Below are 20489 nucleotides of genomic sequence, written 5' to 3'. Positions count from 1 at the left end.
ATTTTTTTTTTTTTTTTTTTTTTTTTTTTATCCATATCAGTATATTCAGATTATCGAATTAGGTTTTGAGGATTGAGGAGCCTTCATACTTTCACACTCTTTTGCAATATCATAACAGATAAAAGTCAGGACTTGTAGAATAAATTGCCAGACAGGCAGAGAGCTTTTCATATAACTTATACATGAAACATGGACTTAGTGGTTTTAACACTTAAAGCAACAGGCCAAGCTTAAAAGTTACATAAACACAGACAATCTGCCAGCTGTTGTCCACACAGCTTTAACTAAAACAGATTTACTGAATCAGCATTTTGTTTCTATTGATCTATTTTAAGTATTTCAGACAAAGATTAGCACTGAGGGAAAAGAGCAGTTGGCTCTTTTCAGTGGTTTTATGTCTCAATTTTGACTAAAAATAAACAGATTTGAGTTTTAAAAAGTCCACGAATCAAGACAAATAAGTTATTGTTGACAGAAATATTTCCTGAAAGTTGCAAATTAAAAAAAATATTTGCGATATTTGATCACGGTTGATTTAATTTTCCAGTTCAAGTCGTGATTTAATAAAAACCCTCAGAAGACAAAATTAGAATATTAAAATGGAAAATGTGAGATGCAACACAAAGTGTTCATCCAGGTTTTTGCTTTTTATTATATTATTTTTTAGTAAAAACCAGGTAAAAAAAAAAAAGGTTAAAAAAATATAGTTTGCAATTCCAATTAAAAATATGAAGAGTCAAACTTTGTGACCCAAAACGTTTAAGACCAGCTGCTAGAAATACAACAAAAAACAATAAATCAAAAAGACTTTTAGGTTGGTGTAATGAACAATTTGACTTCTAAGTGAACAGGTCTAAACAAGATCCAAGCACCACTCTGCCACTGCCGTGCTTTAGGATGGGTATGATAAAATGTCTCAAACATTAAAGTATTGCGGTTTGTTCAGATTCAACTTTACAAATCCCAGATGGTTATTCCACTTCCAAACAGAAACCAGTTGTCCACCAGTGGGATCTGTGGGAATGTCCCAGTACAGAGTAAAACAACAATTAAAGCTGCATCTGATCTTTTTTCTCTACAAACATTAAAAATGCTTTTCTCCATTACTTTCTGTGACCAGAGGCTGAACCTGGGGTCTGAGAGGAGTCTATATTTCTATTCATGTATTCATAACCAAGCCCAGTGTCACCGGATCTGAAACAATTTATGGCACAAGAAGGAAAAAAAAAAGAGATTGAAAACACTCGCCTATGAACCCGGCCAGCATAAAGATATATATAAAAAGGATCATGGCCTGAATGGCAATGACAACATGAAGTCACTCCTGCACAACACTTGATTTGAGGGAGTTAGCTGGCCTCTGTGTCTGACTGAGACTGTTTCTAGATTGTATTTATATCTGCAACAGTTTCTGTGAACACAAAATATGCTACGCTACACTTGACCCTGTTATATCCTCAGGCAAACTGGCAATTTGCAGACAAATACAGACCTTTACTGCAGCCCCAGAGCCTCCAGCTTCCATCCTTCTCCATATTCCAGCTGTGCTCTGCAGCCTGTCAAGGCGGCAAGGGCCCCGAATTAGCCTCCCATTACAGCTGGGCTCCGGCTCCCCCTAAACTTAACCATTACTGACCATTTGGCATGGCTTCATTATAGAGCCATGCATGTAAAATCAAGTCATGGTCCCTGGCCGTCACATCCAATCTCAAAATACAAGCCGGCCCCGCCCCCGCCTCTGAATCTCCATCTTTCTCTCTTACTTAAGTTCAAGCTTCTCCTTGTTTCATAAAATATGATCTGATTAGAAATAGATTACACACCTTGTTAGCAGAGCGTTTCATATTTGATACAGTGGTGCTTTAAGACAGGCAGCCTCCTTCATGATTCAAAGCGATTGCGGCCTTGTTCTCCGGCCTATTTGTTTAATAAGCTCTGCTACATCAGCGGGCCTTTTAAGTGAACACACTCCCCTGCAGCAAAGGCAAAAGATCAATACCCACACCTGTAAAAAAATGTAAAAAAGCAACCAAGGAATCACGGTCAAGGATTTTCCCCCTTCCATGGAATAAGAGGCGAGGTAATCAGGAACAGTTTGGCTGTTTGAAAGCAAATCCACAAACAGGAAGCAGCTTTTATGTGCTGACCTGTAGGGAGAGCTACAGGTCCGCTGTGAAATATTCAGAGCCGATTAGTCCAGCGCTGAGCTTTTTGAATTTTCCGATCCGTATGCAAATGGGATATAATAAACAGAAGGAAGAAAGGCAGAGCGTTGGAGGGTAAATGAATTCATTATATTCCTCACCTCATCTGCTCGCTGATGGAAGACGTCTCGTGTAATCGCCGATGGAGGAGCGAACCTCCTACTGTACCAGGAATAATATCCAATCGCATCGCCTTAAAATGAGCAGAACTCGCCCTCATTTTCCTCTGAACAAAGTCAGAGGAAGAGGGGGGATGCTGGGAAGTAATTACCAGTTAGTGAATCCGGGAGCTTCATCGCTGGAAAGACTCTGCCCAACCATTTTTATTACATCATGATTATACAAACATTTCTCACCGCTAATTATTGCAAATCAGCGCTGTTTTTGTTTTAGCTGAGCAAACGAACTTCACTGCAAAAACATCAAATATTACCAAGTATCTTTGGTCTAGTTTGTAGTGCAATAAACTTAGTGAACTAACAAACAAGTAACTTTTGAGAAAGGAGTTTTAAATCAATAATTCCTTGATATTTATAGAAAAAGTATTTGTTGCACTGGCAGATTATTTCACTTATGGGGAAACTTCCTCGTTATAAGTTAATCTCCTGCTTCACACTGCAAAAACACAAAACCTTACAAAGTATTTTTGTCTATTTTCTGCTGTAAATATCTCAGCTCAGTTGAAATAAGACAAAACTACCTTGCAAGTAATTTTTCAAGAAGAAATTGGAGTTTATTTTATCTCAATAATCCTTTAATATTTGTGAAAAAGATCCACAAATGATTTTTTTCTCAGATTCTAATTGGATTAATCAGCCAGTGGAACTGGTACGTTTTCATCAATATTAATGAATTATTGACTTTAACAAAGCTCCCATGTCTTGTTCAAAAGTTACTTATAAGTTATTTGAATTAGAAATTGGACAAAAATACTTTATAAGGTTTTGCACTTTTGCTATGTTGGGGATTATTTTACTTATTAAAAGGACATAAATGTCTTGTTGTAAATGGAATAATCTGCCAGTGGAAATAGTATTTTTTCATTAATATTAAGGAATTATTAACTTTAAAACGTTCCTATTTCTTTCTGAAAAGTTATGTGTAAGTTGGTTTTGTTGCTATTTGTGCTAGAAACTAAACCAAAGATACTTTTTGCAGCGTTCAGACGGGACTAGAGATATTTGATGATCGTCGTCTCTTTTTGCTTCCTTTGGTTGTTGATCCGTCTGTTTTCTCCTCGGCGTAACGTCCGACCGGCCGCCTACGCCCGCCGCAGTCTCGATGGGCGTCGACGGGGGAGACATAACACCCACCAGCTTTACACGGGGGTCACGGGAGGTCCATCATTACCAAGCCACAGCGGTGATCACGGCAATAATATAGAACTATACCCCAGCAATTACACTAATGGAAACGTCCCTATTTCTTCTGGCGTGCTGCGGCGAGACACGGCGCACGCCCCCGCGGGCCCCCCTTGGAAACGCCACTGGAGACGCGAAGTGGAGAGGAGGTAATGGTGGAGGCCCATTGATCCTCATTGCCACCTGCTCTATGGCTCCGCCGAGGATGGGCGGGGAGGCAGAGGCCTCCGTCTGGGGAGAGATCAACGCCGACTCCCCGGCTCTCAGCCATATGGATAAGAGTCTTTTTCTAGTCTTGCACTACTTAACCAGCACACATTAGCACAATATGGCCGGATGGGGGGGAGTAAGGCGTGCATACATGCAGACTTTATCACACCGAGAGTGCTTCCACGCCGAAAGGGCGTGAAGTCGTTAACTCAGAGTCTGCAGTGATTGGCTTCTTTGGGGGAGGCCAGGTGAGAAAAAGGACAAAAAGCATCAATATGAGGAAAAAAGCTTCATATAAACTGGCAGGATTCTGGGAATTAAACCCAAAACCAACTGTTGTGATGAGAACTGAGACAATCTGGGCCTAACGGAGAGCAAAGCTGGAGAACGAAGTTTAATTTCAAAAGTTTTTGGTGTCAGGACAGAATTAACCTCATCTGGTCTTTAGTAGCTTCTAAAATTAAAAAAAATATTTAAATCAATAAACATATTGGGGGCAAATTCTTTATTTTTAAAATACTTTAAACCAAGTTCAGCTCTTGGATATGGAGAGGTTTCTGGTCCACAGCATCACTCCTCCACCGCTGTGCTCACTGTTCTTTACTCATTTTGATTATGAATGTGAACAAAACATGTTGGTAGATTTCACACTGCAAAAACATAAAATTGTACCAAGTATTTCTGTCTAATGTCTAATGCAAATATTTTAGTTCACTTGAAATAAGACAAAACTTCAAAAGAAACATTTCAGGAGGACACAGGAGCTTTGAGTCAACAATTTATCAATACTGATTTTAATAAGTACCAGCAGCTTGTTTCACTTATAAAATGAGATTTTTTCCATCTTATGTGGAAAAATCTGCCAGTGGGTCTAGTAATGTTTTAACCAATCGGTTAATTTGATCAGAAACTCCTGGATGATATTTCCTCTAATCTGATCTGTGGAAGCAGAAAGAAAACCTGGATTCTCTCACAAAGCTTTTCCATCTTTCTTTAATATGTAATGACAGTGAAGAATCTGCTGTTCGTGTACACTTCAAGTCCAATTTAAATAAGCAGTAAAATCTAGATTTGTTTTTATTGTATGTGAACGCAGGACTTCGTTTTTTTTAACAGTCACACAGATGTGTAAATAAAGTCCAAAGTGAAATATCTACAATTATAGATAAGCATGTAATATTAAACAGAGCATTAAAGAAGAACAGTGTGATTTAACTGGACCGTTTTGTGTTTTCAGTCTCTGTAAATCAGAGGACAGAAGCGAATCTGTGCTTTGCATGACATGCGGAAACCACATGCGAAGCAGCAGATGCAGCTCTGGTCCCAGAGCAGCTGGACACAACGGCAGCTTACACACTTTCTGCCTTTACCTTCTGCTCAAACTATATCATTCATACAAAATTCACACCACTTCTCCACGTACGGCTTGGATTTATTTTCTTACAAATCAGTGAAAAAAATAACTTGCAAGATTTGATCAATATTTAAATTTTTATACATAATTTATAAATATTTTATAGTTCAAGCACAAATAAAACACAGTGCACATCGCCTGAGCGACCCATCCGAGATCAGCTTGCAGCATTTCTACTGCTGTTCACACCCAGTTCAGTCCTCTCACCTTCTTTCCAAAGGTTTAAGCCCAACGGAGTGTGCCGTTTCACCTGCAATTGTTTCCAACTGAACAATAAGTGGAAGAAAAGAGTAAAATAAAAAACCCACAGCAGATCTGAGGGGATAAAAGCTGTACGGATGCATGTAATCGGTTTGTTTTGGAGGATTTAGTGTCCGGTGCAAAGTGGAGGCTGTTAAAATGAAACACAAAAGCAGCAGAAACACTTGCAGCATGTCCTCAGTGATTTCAATGTTCCGTCTCATTATTGTCGAGAGGAGAAGCTGCAGATAAATTACCTCTATATAAGCTGCACAACACTGACATCTGTCTTTTATGTCTGACAGAGTCGAGCTGCTCTAAAAATGTTAAACCCTTAAAATGCTGAAGGAGGACGAAGAAAAGTGAAGGAAAAAGGAAAACATTAAAAATGTCTCTTTTTTTCTGCTCAACCAGAAGAAACTTGTTTGGTTCATCAAACCAAACTGTTCTGTTCCTCCGACAGAACAGACGCGGTTTTTACCACCATCTTGTGCTAATAGTTATTACCTCATTGTGTTTCTTTCTTAAATAGAAGCAATTTCCTTGTTCCTTAAACCAATTCTAAACTCTAAAATGTGTTCCCACAGTCCCCATAAATCCGCTGTAAAACTTTTAATCTTTAAATGCCACATTTTCCAAACGTTTTTGGTCTGAAAGCTGCAGATCAGGTTTGATTTATTTTACTGAAACCTGCCAGCCGTATCTGTAAGAACAGAAACTCTCCAGCCTGGTGTCTGGATGTGGGACGTTTGTTCAGCGCGGCGCACAAACAGGACCATGTTTACGGAGTCTGACCTGCCCAGCTGGGGGTCTCCATGTACAGGTGAAGCCGGTCGGCCTGGAGCGGGGTCACGCGACTCGCTGCTGCTGCCAAAGGTGCTGAAGAACCTGCAAAACACAGGAAAGGGGAAAAGAAATCAATAATAAGTCCAAATAAATACAACACCTAGAAAGTTCTTCTCACATATCCTTAAAGTTTTTATTTCTGTTAGTTTGGTTAAATCTGCCTTAAAACCTGAAATTAATCTAGAATCTGTTCGGTCTGGATTCAGTACTTTGTCTTTGAATTAATTAATTATTTTGAATTAATCAGTGAGGACATCAGCCTGTGGTTCAGCTCAGGTGTTTGATTTGCAAATAAACTAATAATACATTTTCTTGCTAAAAAAACAAAACATAATCAGGGCTAATACGCTGATTATTTTTCAATTAATAATTGGATAAAAAAAATTTTCATACATTTTTTTTTTTTTTTTTGAAATTTGAACCAGGGGAAGCTAAAATAACCATTTGAGGAGTTTTGGGTAAAACAGATTTACAGATAAAAATCTTTTTCATCCTTAAATACATTTATTTTCTTAGTGTGTGTTCTCCAGTTAACGATTAATCAATTAAAATAATTTGTTGACAATTACTTCAATAATTGATTAAACCGGTTGATTGTTTCAGATTGTGAAGATTAATGCTACTTTACGCGCTATTGGCTGGTGTCTGCCAAGCAGCCAATCCAGGAGCAGCGTTCCTTTTCCTTGACACTGATTGGCTGAAAGATCATTGGAGAATGTCGATGTTGTCTTTCCACGACGCGTATCAACACCTCCTCAGGTATATCTGGAGTTTGAACTATTAAAATATAAAATTATGTGCGTTTTTGAGGTGGGCAAGTGTTAATGGGTGGTTGTAGGAAATTATTAAATTGCAAATTGAGAAGTAAAACATTTGGCTTGGAGTCTAACTGAAAACAAAAAACATTTCTTGATTTCTTGGGTTTTAGAATGTTTGTTTGCTGCTCCTGATTATTTACAGTAAATATTCAGATGTTTTTCTGCAGTAACGCTGTCTTTAACAGTCTCTGTTTTTTTTTTGTTTTTTTTTTCCATAAAAAAAGCATCAATTGCAGCAGAAACGCCTACAGAAGAAAACCCGAGTTAAAGCCAGGAGAGAAGTATTGTTGCAGAGCCTGTTATCCGTGATTTGAACCACAGGAAACTTGATTTTATTTGACGAACCTAACAGCCTCCGTGTTACTGCGCTGCAGCAGATCCGAGGTGGGAGAAAAGCCGTGGAGGGTTTGTTGTCTTTAGGGAGTTCTCACATCCACTTTTCCCCAGAGAGCCTCGTTGTTTATCCCACTACTTACTGCTGCGTTGCTTAAGCTCAGCTGACGTGTTTCTCCGAATTTAGATATCTCAACAGCTATTATTTAATTTCCAACACATTTAAAGTGCTTTTCCTGCCTTTAAGTAAGAGCATTTGTAACTGGAGTAACTCAGACTGAAAGTGCATTGAATCAGCCACGTTTGTGCATCACTACCCGTCCGCAGCGCCCTTATAGCAGGCGCATATATCCGAGTGTTGCTGCATGTTTTTGCCTCCGTTTGTGACTGTTCCCATAAAGCCGGAGCTTTTCTGCTGACTGGTGGATCTTCGCAGGCCTCAGGTTGGCTGTTGCCCAGCAGCCCAGCCGGTGAACCGCAGAGCGAGCGCATTGATTTCATCCCAGCAGAAATCCCTGCTCCGGTTCCCGCCTCGCTACCCCGCCCAGCACCTGATTAAGCATTCGCAGGGAGCCATGCCAACACAATTTGTCATTTATCAAAAGTAATTAAAAGCAATTTCTTTTCTCTTGTTGATTGGGAATTGACTAATTGTTGAGTCGGTGAAAACGGGGGAATAAAAAACAGAGAAGGATGAATTTTACATAAACTCAGAGGAAAACATAAATGCTGTAAAACGAGGGCCAGACATCTGGCTCTGTGATTTTCCTCTACATGATTATGACTGCAAACCGAAACAGTAGTTGAGCGCATTCTGATATATATACAGCCCATAGGCAGTAAATAATATATTAGAAACAGCATATTGACTAGCTGACTTAAAAGGGTGTTTTCACTTCAAGTTGTGTGAACACCAGAGTGGGAGGAAAATACAAACACTGGTTGGCTACTTGTTAGGAGAAAATAAAAAAATAAAAAAAGCGTCTCGCCAAAAGAGATATTTGAGCCAGTGAACATCAGAGAGTTGGAGCGATTGAAGTGACGGTGCAGAGGAGGGAGGAGGACGAGCCGAAGCCATCCTGCAGCCGGGGTTACAGCCGGTCTGTCCAATGAAACCAAGCAATACCATCTCAACATTATCGGTAACAACCTCTGAATGCACCATTACCTTCTATGAGGGCAGAATGAAATGTCAGAATTGATTCGAGAGGGGAGGGTTGAGATAAAAACGGGCCAACTGCGGTGGACATTTTGTTTCAGAGGCCCTTTATTTGGCGTCCCTGGATCATTAGCAGACGGAGAAGAGGGAACTGGAGGAACATGAAGGAGGCGTGGGCGGCCGTCCTCTCTCACCAACACGGAGAACACGAACGCAACATGAAGAGGCGAAGAACCAGCTGAATCTCACATGATGCAGTCGGTATCTTCACCTGAGCGGACCAAGGATTTATTCGATTCTTTGTCAACAAATTGAGTCGCTACTTCAATGAGGCATCATGAATAACCCCTCTAAAGGCTGCAGACGGACACGCTGCGCCATCACTGCCAGGGAGGGCAGAAATAATTGGGCTACAGTGAAAGAAGCCGCACTCACGTCTCAGCCGAGACAGTTCAGAATACCTAATTGAACCTCTTATTCTTCTGCCTTTTGTTTACATTCTCATTCATCATAAAAAAAACTCACTTATGCTCTCCAACGTGTATGGTTATTAATGTTCTAATTATGATTTTCCCCTCCAATCTTTTGCCTTGCAATTTGGGTGATGTATGTTTGAACAACACAGCGAGTCCCGCTGGAAATAAATGCAGTAGCACACCTTCTCCAGGGAGCCCTCTGATGGAGAGGGAAAGCTCGTCACCGTTTGTCTATACGCAGGGATTTATGCCGGCTCACTGAGCTCCCACCATTATCTCTGTTCGACGTGGATTTTCAAGCACAGCAAAACCGTTTCCCTCCTAAAAACACCACAAGTCAGCGACGTTTGTCAAGTCACAAGTCCTCACTTACCAAAACTGTGTTAAAAATCAACAGTAAAACGACAGATAACAGCTCAGCTAACTACACATGCAATGGATCAGTAAATTATTGTAGATTCAAAAAATAAAAAGGTTGGGTGGGTTTGCTTTATTACAAGAAATGAACAGTTTACAAACTTTATAGTCAAGAACTGGATTTGAATAATTTACAAAGTTATACTCTGTTTGATTGGTGATCAAAGTTGCAACATTTGTCACATTTTCAGATGTTTTGGTTCATTTTCAAATAACAAAACCCTTTGAGCAACCTGTTCCCCTCCTCGCCTGTGGGGGCGCTGCACCAAAAACCACTGAAGTTAACGACACAAACGCCTCTGAAGACACTGAGCCAAACTTCCTTCTGCATGAAATGTAAACAAAAATGATTTTAGCGGTTGTAAGATTCGTCTTTTGTATTTGGTAAAAGACCAGTCGAGTAATTTCTGCTGCTAGCGTTAGCCTAGCATGTTGGTTTTGTGTTTGTCAGTGTGAATGGGTGAATAATGTCAAACACTTTGGGTGGTCAAAATGTCTGCTATGTCCAGTCCATTCATCAGTTAATATCGATTTAAAAACAGGACTGTTTCCACTGTCACAGTCTTATAACACGACTTTACCCCTTTGGTAAAAGTTAAATAATCTACCATTGCAGCCAGCACTTTAACATTCTTTATTTAAGAAACCTAGCACCTTTTTCACATCATTATTTAGGAACTGTTGACCTAAAACAAGCTCCAGTGTCTTGCTGAAAAGTTACTGTTGTCTTATGTCAAGTATACTAAGATATTTACCCAAGAAACCAGACAAAAAATACTTGGTAAGATTATTCATTTGTGCAGTGATTTCAATATTGAGAGCATGCAGCACCACCTAGCTGCTGCTACCCATCCTAGCAGCAGGGGTGTACTTAGTTTGGGAAGAACAGCTTCTCAATTTTAGCTTAATAATCAATGACAGGCAGATTTTATTGTATTTAAGTGGAGCAGGTATATTACATTTTTGTTTCTGGACATGTATCTGAGTAGATTTTGAGCTAGGTGTGCTTCCTTTGCCCCACCGCTGTAGGTGTGATTAGCTAAGGAGAAGGAGATGATATCAGCGAGAGGCTTGAGCAGCTCCTGCAGAGCGGGTGAGAGGGTCCTGTACTGCCTGGAGCAGAAAGCCTTCTTCAAGGCTCTTCCTCTGAGCACTTTTAAAAGAGCACAAATTAGGTGTGAGGAACGCCTGCGTCGACGCACAAAGAGAAGAAGTGGAAGGAAACGGATGAAAAAGATCCTGGGAAAGGGGGGCAGGACCCCGCGTGACAGCGGAGAAACGGACGGCTGGAAATAAGCTCTCACTTTCAAACGTTTACGGCAGCTCAAATATCTGATGATACCTCTCATAGCTTTTAATCTTTAATGTGAAAAATTAATCATCCCATTCATTATTTTAATAGCTGTCATTTTTCTCTCCCCAAAGTGATGATTTATAACCATTAAGCCCTGTGTAGGCCTGTGTGAGAGGGATTTATCGTAATGTTTGCACCAGGTAGCCTCCAACCATATTTCATTACTCTGACAAGCCATTAAAATGCCCTGGTGATTAAACAACAGCTCTGAGGTCAGTGTGTAAAGCTGTTTCTTTACCCATGCTGGAGCGCGGCGGCGCAGGCAGCAGGGACCGCTAGCCTAACAAAGCCCTCTTCCTGCCCCGGCTCCCTCCAGACTGCCAATCCCAGTTATAGATCTGTATCTGGGCCTGTGTGGGAGCGCGGCGGGGCCAGAGGAGAGGAACGCACACGCACCGAGGTGACGATGAAATAACGTTAAGAATGGGGCTATTACTGCTGTTTTCCTTTGTGGTTTGAGACTGTGATAACTGCACTTAGAGGAAAAACTCCACACTAAGATCCTCTCATGTCCATCCATCTGCAGAACGCTCCGTTTTCCTGCCAGGAGAGTTTTCCCATGATGCTTTGGTCTGCTCACTCCTCACACCCCTCCTCTGGTTATTGGTTTCCAACAGATCCCAACATAAAGACGGTTATCTGCAGAAGCGTTCCTCTCCAGGGTTCGTCAAGTTTCTTGGAAATAGTAATTAGTAAATAATTACTGATTAATTCCCCAAGAAAGTATTCAGTCAATCAATCAAGTTTATTTGTAAAGCACAAGGCAGTTCAAAGTGCTTTACATCATAAAAACACAAAAATACAAAGTAAGAACTCACAGACAACAGTTGAAGAATTACACACAGAAGTGTCGACGGTTGTTGTGACTTCCTGCCCTGATTAATGCATTACTGATGCATTATGGGTATAAAAAGTGCACGACATTGTGTCTTGTGATCAAACTCATTTGGTTCTGATCTTCCCCCCTGGGTTGTCCTGCTGTTCCCTGATGTTCTCACAGCTCAGAGGCTTCCAGCACCTTCTGGTGCAGCTGGGTCCGTTTTGTCACACAGGCCTTACAAACATCCGTCCTCGGTTTTTGCAGTGGGAAGTGCAGTTTTGCAGGACTTTTTATGCCATTTTCAACCTAAAATTACATCTTCCTGGTTTGTTTTTGTAAAAACGACGTTAAAGGGATGAGCAGCGCTGAAGCCGCTGTGGAGCCGGAGGAAGCTTCAGTCCTTCATATATGTTCATGTCTAATGTCCAGAGCCCAATGAGCTGGATTGATCACTGATGCCACATCTGACAGTGACTGACAGCGGCTGTAATTGCTATGTTTGCTTTGGGAGGAGAGCAAACAACCGTGCTGGGACTGGTGTTTGTAACAGGCTGGCGTTTCTCAATTACCTCGAAATCCAACTCTGGATATTGCATTATTGCACACAATGGCCGCCGCGCTGCCTGAATGCCTGAGTGCTGTTAGCTACTTGACTAATGGATGGGATCAGTTCTCTTCATGACACAATGGTGTCATGACAAAGCAAACACCTGCTCTCGTTTCAGAGTGCCGTTCAAGCGCGAACACTCGTAACTGATAGCCAACCCTCAATTCAGCACTTTTTACCCAATAATTTAAGTTAATTATCTAATTATGCGATAGCTCAACTTTATTCGGTCGCACGACGGCTTCTTTGTTCAACAGAAAGTCGTTTGGCTCAAATACAACAGTGGCAGCACAATACGACCCGCTGAAAAAGGCAACACAAGCAGAAATCTAGCTGAAATTATTCATAGTTAAGAATTTGAATCAGCAGGAAAACTGAATTGCAAACTCTGAATTATTTTACCAATCATCTAAGGATGAGTAATCACTAGACTAATGTTTTATTTAAACTTTTGTTCTGGTTTAGTTTGACAATTCAGTTAAACAAAGACCTGAACGGTATGATAATAGTGGAGAAGTTGTTGGACATTTAGCTTCAGCAGTGTTTAAATATTAACTTTAAACGGTAAGGCAGGAACGAATAAAGGTGAGATAAATAAGCTAATATTCTAGCTCTTACAGGAAACCTTTAACTATTTAAAGGCATTTCAAGGATTTAGAGACATCACTGCTGCAAAAACAGTTGGGAAAAAGAAACTTTGTTGAAAATAACCAGAAGTTCAAACATCTTTTCATTCCTGTTAATCTGCTGTGATTCTAGAAGCTGCTCCCTGTAGATGCTGAAGCTTTTAACATTTCTCAAAAGGTTTCAGCTCCTTACATCACATCATTCCTGTTTTTATCAGGTGTTTCTTTACCATCTAGCATCATGTTGAGCTGACAGTTTCTAACCTTCCTTCCTGTTTACTCTAATTACTCCTATCCAACACTTCAGAGTTACTTCAAGTCTCTTTCCTGGCCTCCTATCCTCCACATCGTCCTTTGGCCGCTTCTACTGCAGAGTTGTATCCGTTTAAAAGGAGGGATTATTTCCTACTGTCACCCTGAGCTTTATGCAACCTGCTTCTTCTAATTGGGATGATAATAGCTCCTGTAAGGCTGCAGCTAACAATTATTCCAGTTGATAATTCTGACAATGAGATTTTAAAAAAAGGGCAGATCCTTAATCTTATTTTATATAATATTATAAATAAATGAAAAAATGCCAAGAAATAATTCCATTTCTCGTTGAATTTTATTAAAATGTTACATCACAGCAGTGTTTCAGTCAACACTTGATCATTTGTAGCAAAGCATCCGAAGCTAAAGAATTACTTCTAAAGCTCCACTCTCTCAAAACAGTTGATTATTTTTAATTAATAACTGGAAAGCAAAATATGGAAGAAAGTAAGGGCCACTAAAAAAATAATATTGACATTTTTCTCAGAAATCTAATATTTTGAGATGAAAAGTTTAAGTTCTGAGAAAAAATGTCATTTTTTCAGTGATCCTAATCCTCTTCCATACAGTCAGGTGCTTAAGAGGATTAAAAAATATATATTATAATTATAATTAATAATAATTTGAGAAGTGTGGGTAGAACGGAAGAAAGAGGTTTCTTAAATGCCAACTGTACATATTTTTTGTACTATTTTGACTTAATTACTGCTCTGGCTATAAACTATTATGAACTTATTTTTTTCAATAATCGATTAATCCGATTATTTGTTTCAACCCTGATCTCCAGTTTGTGTCTGTATTTTCAGCCGGTTGCTGAAGTTTGAGTCGACACATTTCAGTCGCTTTCTTTCAGATTTCATGCATTTTTGACCATTTCATGAACCCTACAGGCTTCTGTAGAGAACACAACATTATACCATCATAAAATAAATAAAACAGTTACATTATTAAACTGCTAGTCAGTTTACAGAAGGAGTGTGCTGCTTTAAAATGCACTCATGGCTGTAAGCACTTCCAAAAGTTACTTGAGGACACAGGAAAAGTAAAGAACTTCCCTTTTCTGCTGGTTATGAAGGGTTAAAGCATATTAACAGCAGAAATGTATATAGACAGATAGATGGGATTTCAGCCTGTGTTGTTAACATTTACAGCTCCTGTTCCTGAGGGAGCGGAGTGATCATCAGTGAAATCACCCTCATAGATTTGAAAGCCAGGACTAAAAATTGGAACATATACTACAGGCAATGATTTCTGCCGTTTTATTCGTCCTGAAGCCTGGATGTGGCGCGCACCAATGTTGGAACATCCCGTTTCTGCTCGCTACGACAGTTTAACACTTGTGACAGAGTCGGAGGAGAAGCTGCAGACGGGGGGAAATTAGCATTCTAATGCGTCTACCATCTCGTGTTTGTTGTGTCCCTGATGAGAAGCAGGAAAAAAACAGCACTAATTTGTAATAGATATCAAAATTCCCAGCATTAAAAACTTAATTACAGAAAATACAACAGTGATAAACGGCTTATAAGCCGTTTCTGCAGACGACTGTCGTTTTCTGCCAACCAGAAAAAGGGGATATTTAGTATCCAGATGTACTTATGAATGCATGAGGAGGAGGAGGAGAAAGAGGAGGAGGAGGAGGAAGATGCTTGTAATTCAGAATTTTTTTTTTCCCGCAACTTAGCAAATTTTCATCTATCAGCAAAGCACATTAAATCCCAGCTGGTCAGATGCTAGACTCCTGATGTTCTGCTTTAGACATGAAACAAACGACTGGTGGAATGAAAGCGCTTCTCGGAGCAGACTCCAATTAAAAATACATGTTTGAATGAATCTTGGTGGGGATGACAACTTTTAGCAGATTCTTCTTGAACTTTTAATGTCCCCAGCCCTGACTTCAAAAGGCAAATTAAATATTAAGGCTATTATCTAAGCTGCTCCTAATATTATTCAAGCGTAGGTTATTTATAAAGTACAGTAATAACAGAGTTATATAAGCCGTTTTCTGCTTTTTCAGCCGGCATGGGGATCAGAAGGTAGCTGGTTTCTGGTTTTGCAACCTAAAACGAGTAACCTAATTTATATATTTGCTGCAGTAAACCCAACGAGATCTGCTAGATTTATTACAGCAGTCCGAGCCGGAAATGTAAATATATTTATGATTTATGACTGCAGGGAAATAGATCATGTTTAATACAGTGGATGTAAGGAGTAGCTCAATTTTTGGCAGCGGCCCGTGCATACTCAACATAATTTGTGCATTTGTAGAGGAAAAAAACAACAACAAACAAACAGTAAATTATTATTTTCTCTGATTGCGAAGAATCCCAGTAAATCTGGCCCACCTAATGTGGATCACCAGTGTTTACCCAGCAGCAAGACGGTAAACACTCTGGCTGACATTTGAGCGAGGTTAGTGTGCTCAGAGAGCAAAACGGAAGTGGAGGCTCAGATGAATTTGTCTGACAAATGCTCCTGGAGTATGTGTTGTCGAATGTGCTTCGGCACGGCCCTGGACTGGGATTTGAGTGCGACTGAAGCCAAGCAAAGCATGCCAGATCACTAATTGCACAATTTAAAACCAAAGTCTCTGGCAGCTTGTCGTTTGAAATGGAGAGAAGAGCCACTGCTTAATCACTGAGCTCAACACAGATCTGCAAGGCTCTCCACCAAGGAGCCCCAGAGGCTCATGGCTGAAGTTCAGTGTCAACAGCCAAAGCAAAGAAAGACGTGATTGGCTCGTTTCTGCCGCAGCTGTAATAGAGAAGGTTTTATGAGGAGTTTCGGCCCGTGATTGGGCCGCTGAACGACTTCAAATGTTGCTGCATTGGCAGAGAGTTGGCTTCCATTTAATTGTTCATATGAGCAAGCAACTGTTGCTCACAGTTGGTGGTGAGCTGCAGTTTGTCGGGTGAAATGGATCTCTCTCAGAAGTGCTGTGGCGCTATTAAGCCATTAAAAATTACATCAGTCTGGCTCCTGGTGAATTAATCTAGACCTACAGACTTTTCACCCCCTTCCCGCCTCACCCAGGCAACCCCAGAAAATCCATCTGCATTCTGCAGGATTTGAAACGACGCCCACTTCAGGTCATTCAGTTTAGGAAAATATAACAAGAGGGAGAATTGTTGCTGCGGCACACCGATTAGTAAAACGCAGCAGTGAGAGAGAGGAGCAGGCTGATTTGTGGAACAGCAGGAGAAATTTCAAATTCAACATTCATGTATACAACTATTCCCATCATGGCTCCCAGGAAGCTTCTGGTTTGCATCAAACAGCTCATAAAGATGCAAAAGATAAATGACTTGGACTCTGGATCATCATTTATTCATACATTCACCATCATTTAGTCTCAGTTACTTTATCTCATGTAAACCTAACTAGATTGGTGAGACTTTGGAATTAACAGGGTGTCTCATAGAAACAGCTGAAGCTTTATTCAGCATCTTTGTTATGCACTTTCGACTCCGATGTGCCGAAATAAATGTGGAGCCGCTTTAAATTGGAAAAAATGATCAGCCCCTGAGAAAATTTCCGGGCAGATTTCCATCTCCAGTTGGTGTTCTGCATCCATTTATGAAAATCCAGACCATTAAACCAAATGAAAGCACAAGCTTGGATAGACAACCGGATCAACCAATCAGGCTTTGATTTGTAGCCAGCAGCGTTTTCTGCTTTTATGACCGACGATTTGCATAGAGCAGTCCAGTGAATCTTCAGTTACTCTGGAAACGCCAACAGGTCCAGAACAAACAGTTACAGTCAACTCCTGAATAAAATGACATTCAGAGAGAAAAAGAAAACATGCAGACACCTGCTGCTCTTTCAATCGTCTTTCAGGAGAACAACTGGAAACATGTTGACCTCTGAGATTTTCTACTGCAGAAAACTGACCAACATACAGCAGGTCACTTAAAGCAACAATACATGTTCCCACGTTGCCTCCATGTGCACAACCAACAGCTACCATTCTGATATCAGTGTTTATTTTGCAATGAATCATTTGCATTAAGACACCACAAGGTTCTGAGTTCGCTTCATAAAGTCTGGTTATGTTTACATAGCAAGTATTGATGCACTATTTTAATTTTTTCCATTAGTAGTATGAACAACTATGGACTAGTTGTTCATACTACTAATTAAATTTGACCGCAGTCACATTGCTGTGGGAACGCTTTACAAACATCACAGAAGAAGAATGTAGATGTCACACACCAGTGATTTATTTACTAAGTAATAATGGACACTGCCATTTATGGATCCATTTTAAAGTTGTTGAGTAACGGCCGCCAACAGTCACAAGATCAAAATAAGACAAAAGAAGCAAAGAGAAAACAAAGCACAGCTAACAGAAACGGCATTTAGTGGAGAAATGGCGGCAGCTTCTGTAGAGAAGTCTGTTTGGAGTCATAACCAGGAGTTATATCAAAATGTCAACTTTCAGTCGTGGATTTACTGAGTCTAGCTTCTTCTGGTTCAGATTTATGATGCATGTCTCAAGCCAATGAGATAAAGTTGGTGAAATATGCAACATTCATACTGCAGATGCTTTGGGAACAACTGGACTCATATCTGATTTAGTTCTGCAGATATAAGTGACACAAATCAGACTTTTTTAAGATGAAACAAATTAGAATTACGACGTTCAGACTGACATAAAAAGAACAAACGTTGGATTTGGCTCCCATTCGCCTGCTGTGCTAACGTAGCCTTAGCTGCTAACGTCTGTCCCTGAGTGAACCGGCTGGCTCCGCCCCTGATCCAACAGGCCAGCATACGGGTTAATGAGCGGGCGTTGAAATGATTTGGGTGTTTTGGAGGTTTCCAAAATTTGTGAGATACCAGCAGTCGAGGTTTATAGGAGTTTCAGACCCTGATCTAAATACACCAACTGATGAACAAAGCTGAATTACTAGAAGCAAATTTCCATTTAAGACATAATTAATCCCGTCCATTTTTTATATAAATCAATGAATAATTGGATGTAAAAGGTGCATAATAGGAAATTTTATTATTTTTCTTACATAATTTGAAGCAGGTGAAGCTAAAACTACTATTTGAAGAGTTCTGGGTAGAACAAATTAATGATTAATCAGTTACTAAATTAATTGATGATTATTTCAATAATCGATTCTCAACTCTATATCAAAGCACTCCAGATGTAATAACAATGCAGATTGGGAGACAAGGGCATTTTTAGCTCTATTTGACTTAAAGCTAAAAATAAAAGTTGATTTTGCATAACACCAGGCCTTTAAAGTTATTACTAGCAAGACTTAATCAATATGTAGTAAAACTTATAAACCTTGAAAGACAACAAAAACTGACCATATCTGCATATTTAACTTCCTCACTATGGATGTATCATCTCTAAGTTTTGTATACAGATATTAACCCTGGAAAAAATGTGGTGTAAAACTAAAGGAGCTACAAGAAGAGAGACATCATTCTGCCTTCATAATATATAATAAAATACATGTTTTACTGCTGGTAGAACGTAACTCTACGGGGCATTAAACTCTCATTTCCTGTTATAGCAGTGTTACAGGTTCAGGCAATTCTCCGCTGGCTATTGGGAGGAGCCGTAAACATTATTACTATTGAGGCCAGATTGTATTTTGGTGAGAACATTAGCAAAGAGGCAACTTACTCATTGCCCCAGCGAAATGAAACTGTAGAGGGTTTTTTTTTTTTCCTTTGACTTGGACCTAACAAGAGAATACACCATCAGCAACACAGCAGCAGAACAGAAAGGAAGAAAGAAGGTGGAGCTGGTGAGACACGCTGTGGAAGACGGGAGAAAAAAACACTGCCCCGAAGTCAATTCCACACTCAAGCAACATCCGTCTCTGATCTGGGAGCATTCTTGCAGCGCCGGCATAACAAGAGTGATGCAGCACTGAGGGCCATGAATTAAAAAGTCAATATGTAAAACCATAGAGGGATGCCATTTTGAAAAAGCGTTCCATCAATGGAAATCATATTAACATGATAAAGGGCAGATTGGGAGACAAGGGCATTGATTCAGATGCTGCTCCAGCGGCCCGCCATGTCCACCTCAAACACGTTAATGAATCGCAGCACAAAAGCAGAGGTGAGGCGGCGCCAGGTGTTAGGAGGAAGGTTATCACAGCTAGCTAACGCTAACAAAACAAAAAAAAGAATGAAATTGAGAAAACATTTTCATTGACTGAAATAAATAAAAAACAGAATTAAACTGCAAAAACTTAAACAGGAAGTATAGTTATAAAACTAACTAAAATATACTTAAATTATAAATATAAAATCCTTTGTTTTTGTGTTGATGAAGCTACGTATTAGCCTTTCGAAATTATGTGAAATTTATTTATTTTTTTCTGCCACACTTCAGCTGTCGGCAAATTATGGGACTCAACTTACGCTAATCCGCAAAATAACGTTTTAGAACTGATACCGACCCGATAGAGAAAAACAGCAGAACCGACTTAAAATGTTTCCTTTTTCAAACAGACGTAATAGTTCTGATTTACACACCTGATAATTCTACACCAGTACAGCCCTGATAAAGGCAAAAGTTTGGTCAAACATGTAAAAACAACTTTAATTTGTGGAATTAGGAGCAGAACAGCCAAAGTGACATCAACAGTAAACTGACAGCAATAGTTTGGCTACATGTTGGTCAAACATGTAAAAAACTAACTACAGCAAACCTTTGAAATGGTAAAGTACCACGTTATCGCCGACATCCAATCTAGAAATTTCTTCAATATCGAGACTGATGCCGATATTAATATCTGATTGGAGCATCAGATCAAGCAAACACACCCTAAACAAACTGAAATTTACTGAATTAGAAAAACCAAATCACAGTGAAATAAAACTAAACTATAACGAAAAACCCAACAGTATTATAACTCCAGTTGGTAGGGGGGTCAGATGAGAGCGGTCGGCTTTAAAGCGACAGGAGGAGGGCAGAGTCACAGCGGGTCGCCGCATCAGGTGACGTCTCCGTCTGCACCGCAAGTTTTTGTTGGTTTGGGTTTATTTTGGATCCAATTAGATGGGAGAGAGCACAGCGACGCCACCAAGGCTCCCAAAGAGAGAGCAGAGAGAGCGGAGGACTCACTCCCTGTTGACCATGACTACAGACACACAGCCTGGGGGAGGGAGCATCCAAGGCCCCTCATGTGTGTTCACACACACACACACACACACACACACATGCACAGAGAGCGACATGAAAGCAGCAAGGCATGGCTGCCAGGCCAAACAGATGAATTACTTATCAAAGACGCACACAGCAGAGTGGCAACACA

At 40.1% G+C, this 20489-nt stretch overlaps 1 protein-coding gene across 8 annotated transcripts in view; it reads right to left on the bottom strand.

The window, feature by feature from the left end:
* Positions 1–20489, bottom strand: part of LOC106944974 (RNA binding protein fox-1 homolog 1-like) — a 515796-nt gene that overhangs the window by 215421 nt on the left and 279886 nt on the right. For all 8 annotated transcript variants that reach the window (XM_015028333.1, XM_015028336.1, XM_015028332.1 and 5 more), the window contains one exon: positions 6225–6317. In XM_015028333.1, coding sequence (XP_014883819.1) covers positions 6225–6246 — 22 coding nt within the window. In that variant the 5' untranslated portion in view covers positions 6247–6317. The remainder of the gene's footprint in view (positions 1–6224; positions 6318–20489) is intronic.

This window comes from Poecilia latipinna, unplaced genomic scaffold (genome assembly GCF_001443285.1).
Source record: "Poecilia latipinna isolate Pla-1442-1.1 unplaced genomic scaffold, P_latipinna-1.0 Scaffold121, whole genome shotgun sequence".
Lineage (NCBI taxonomy): Eukaryota > Metazoa > Chordata > Actinopteri > Cyprinodontiformes > Poeciliidae > Poecilia > Poecilia latipinna.
The sequence above is the reverse complement of the archived record's forward strand: the minus strand, read 5'-3'. Positions and strand labels throughout refer to the sequence as shown.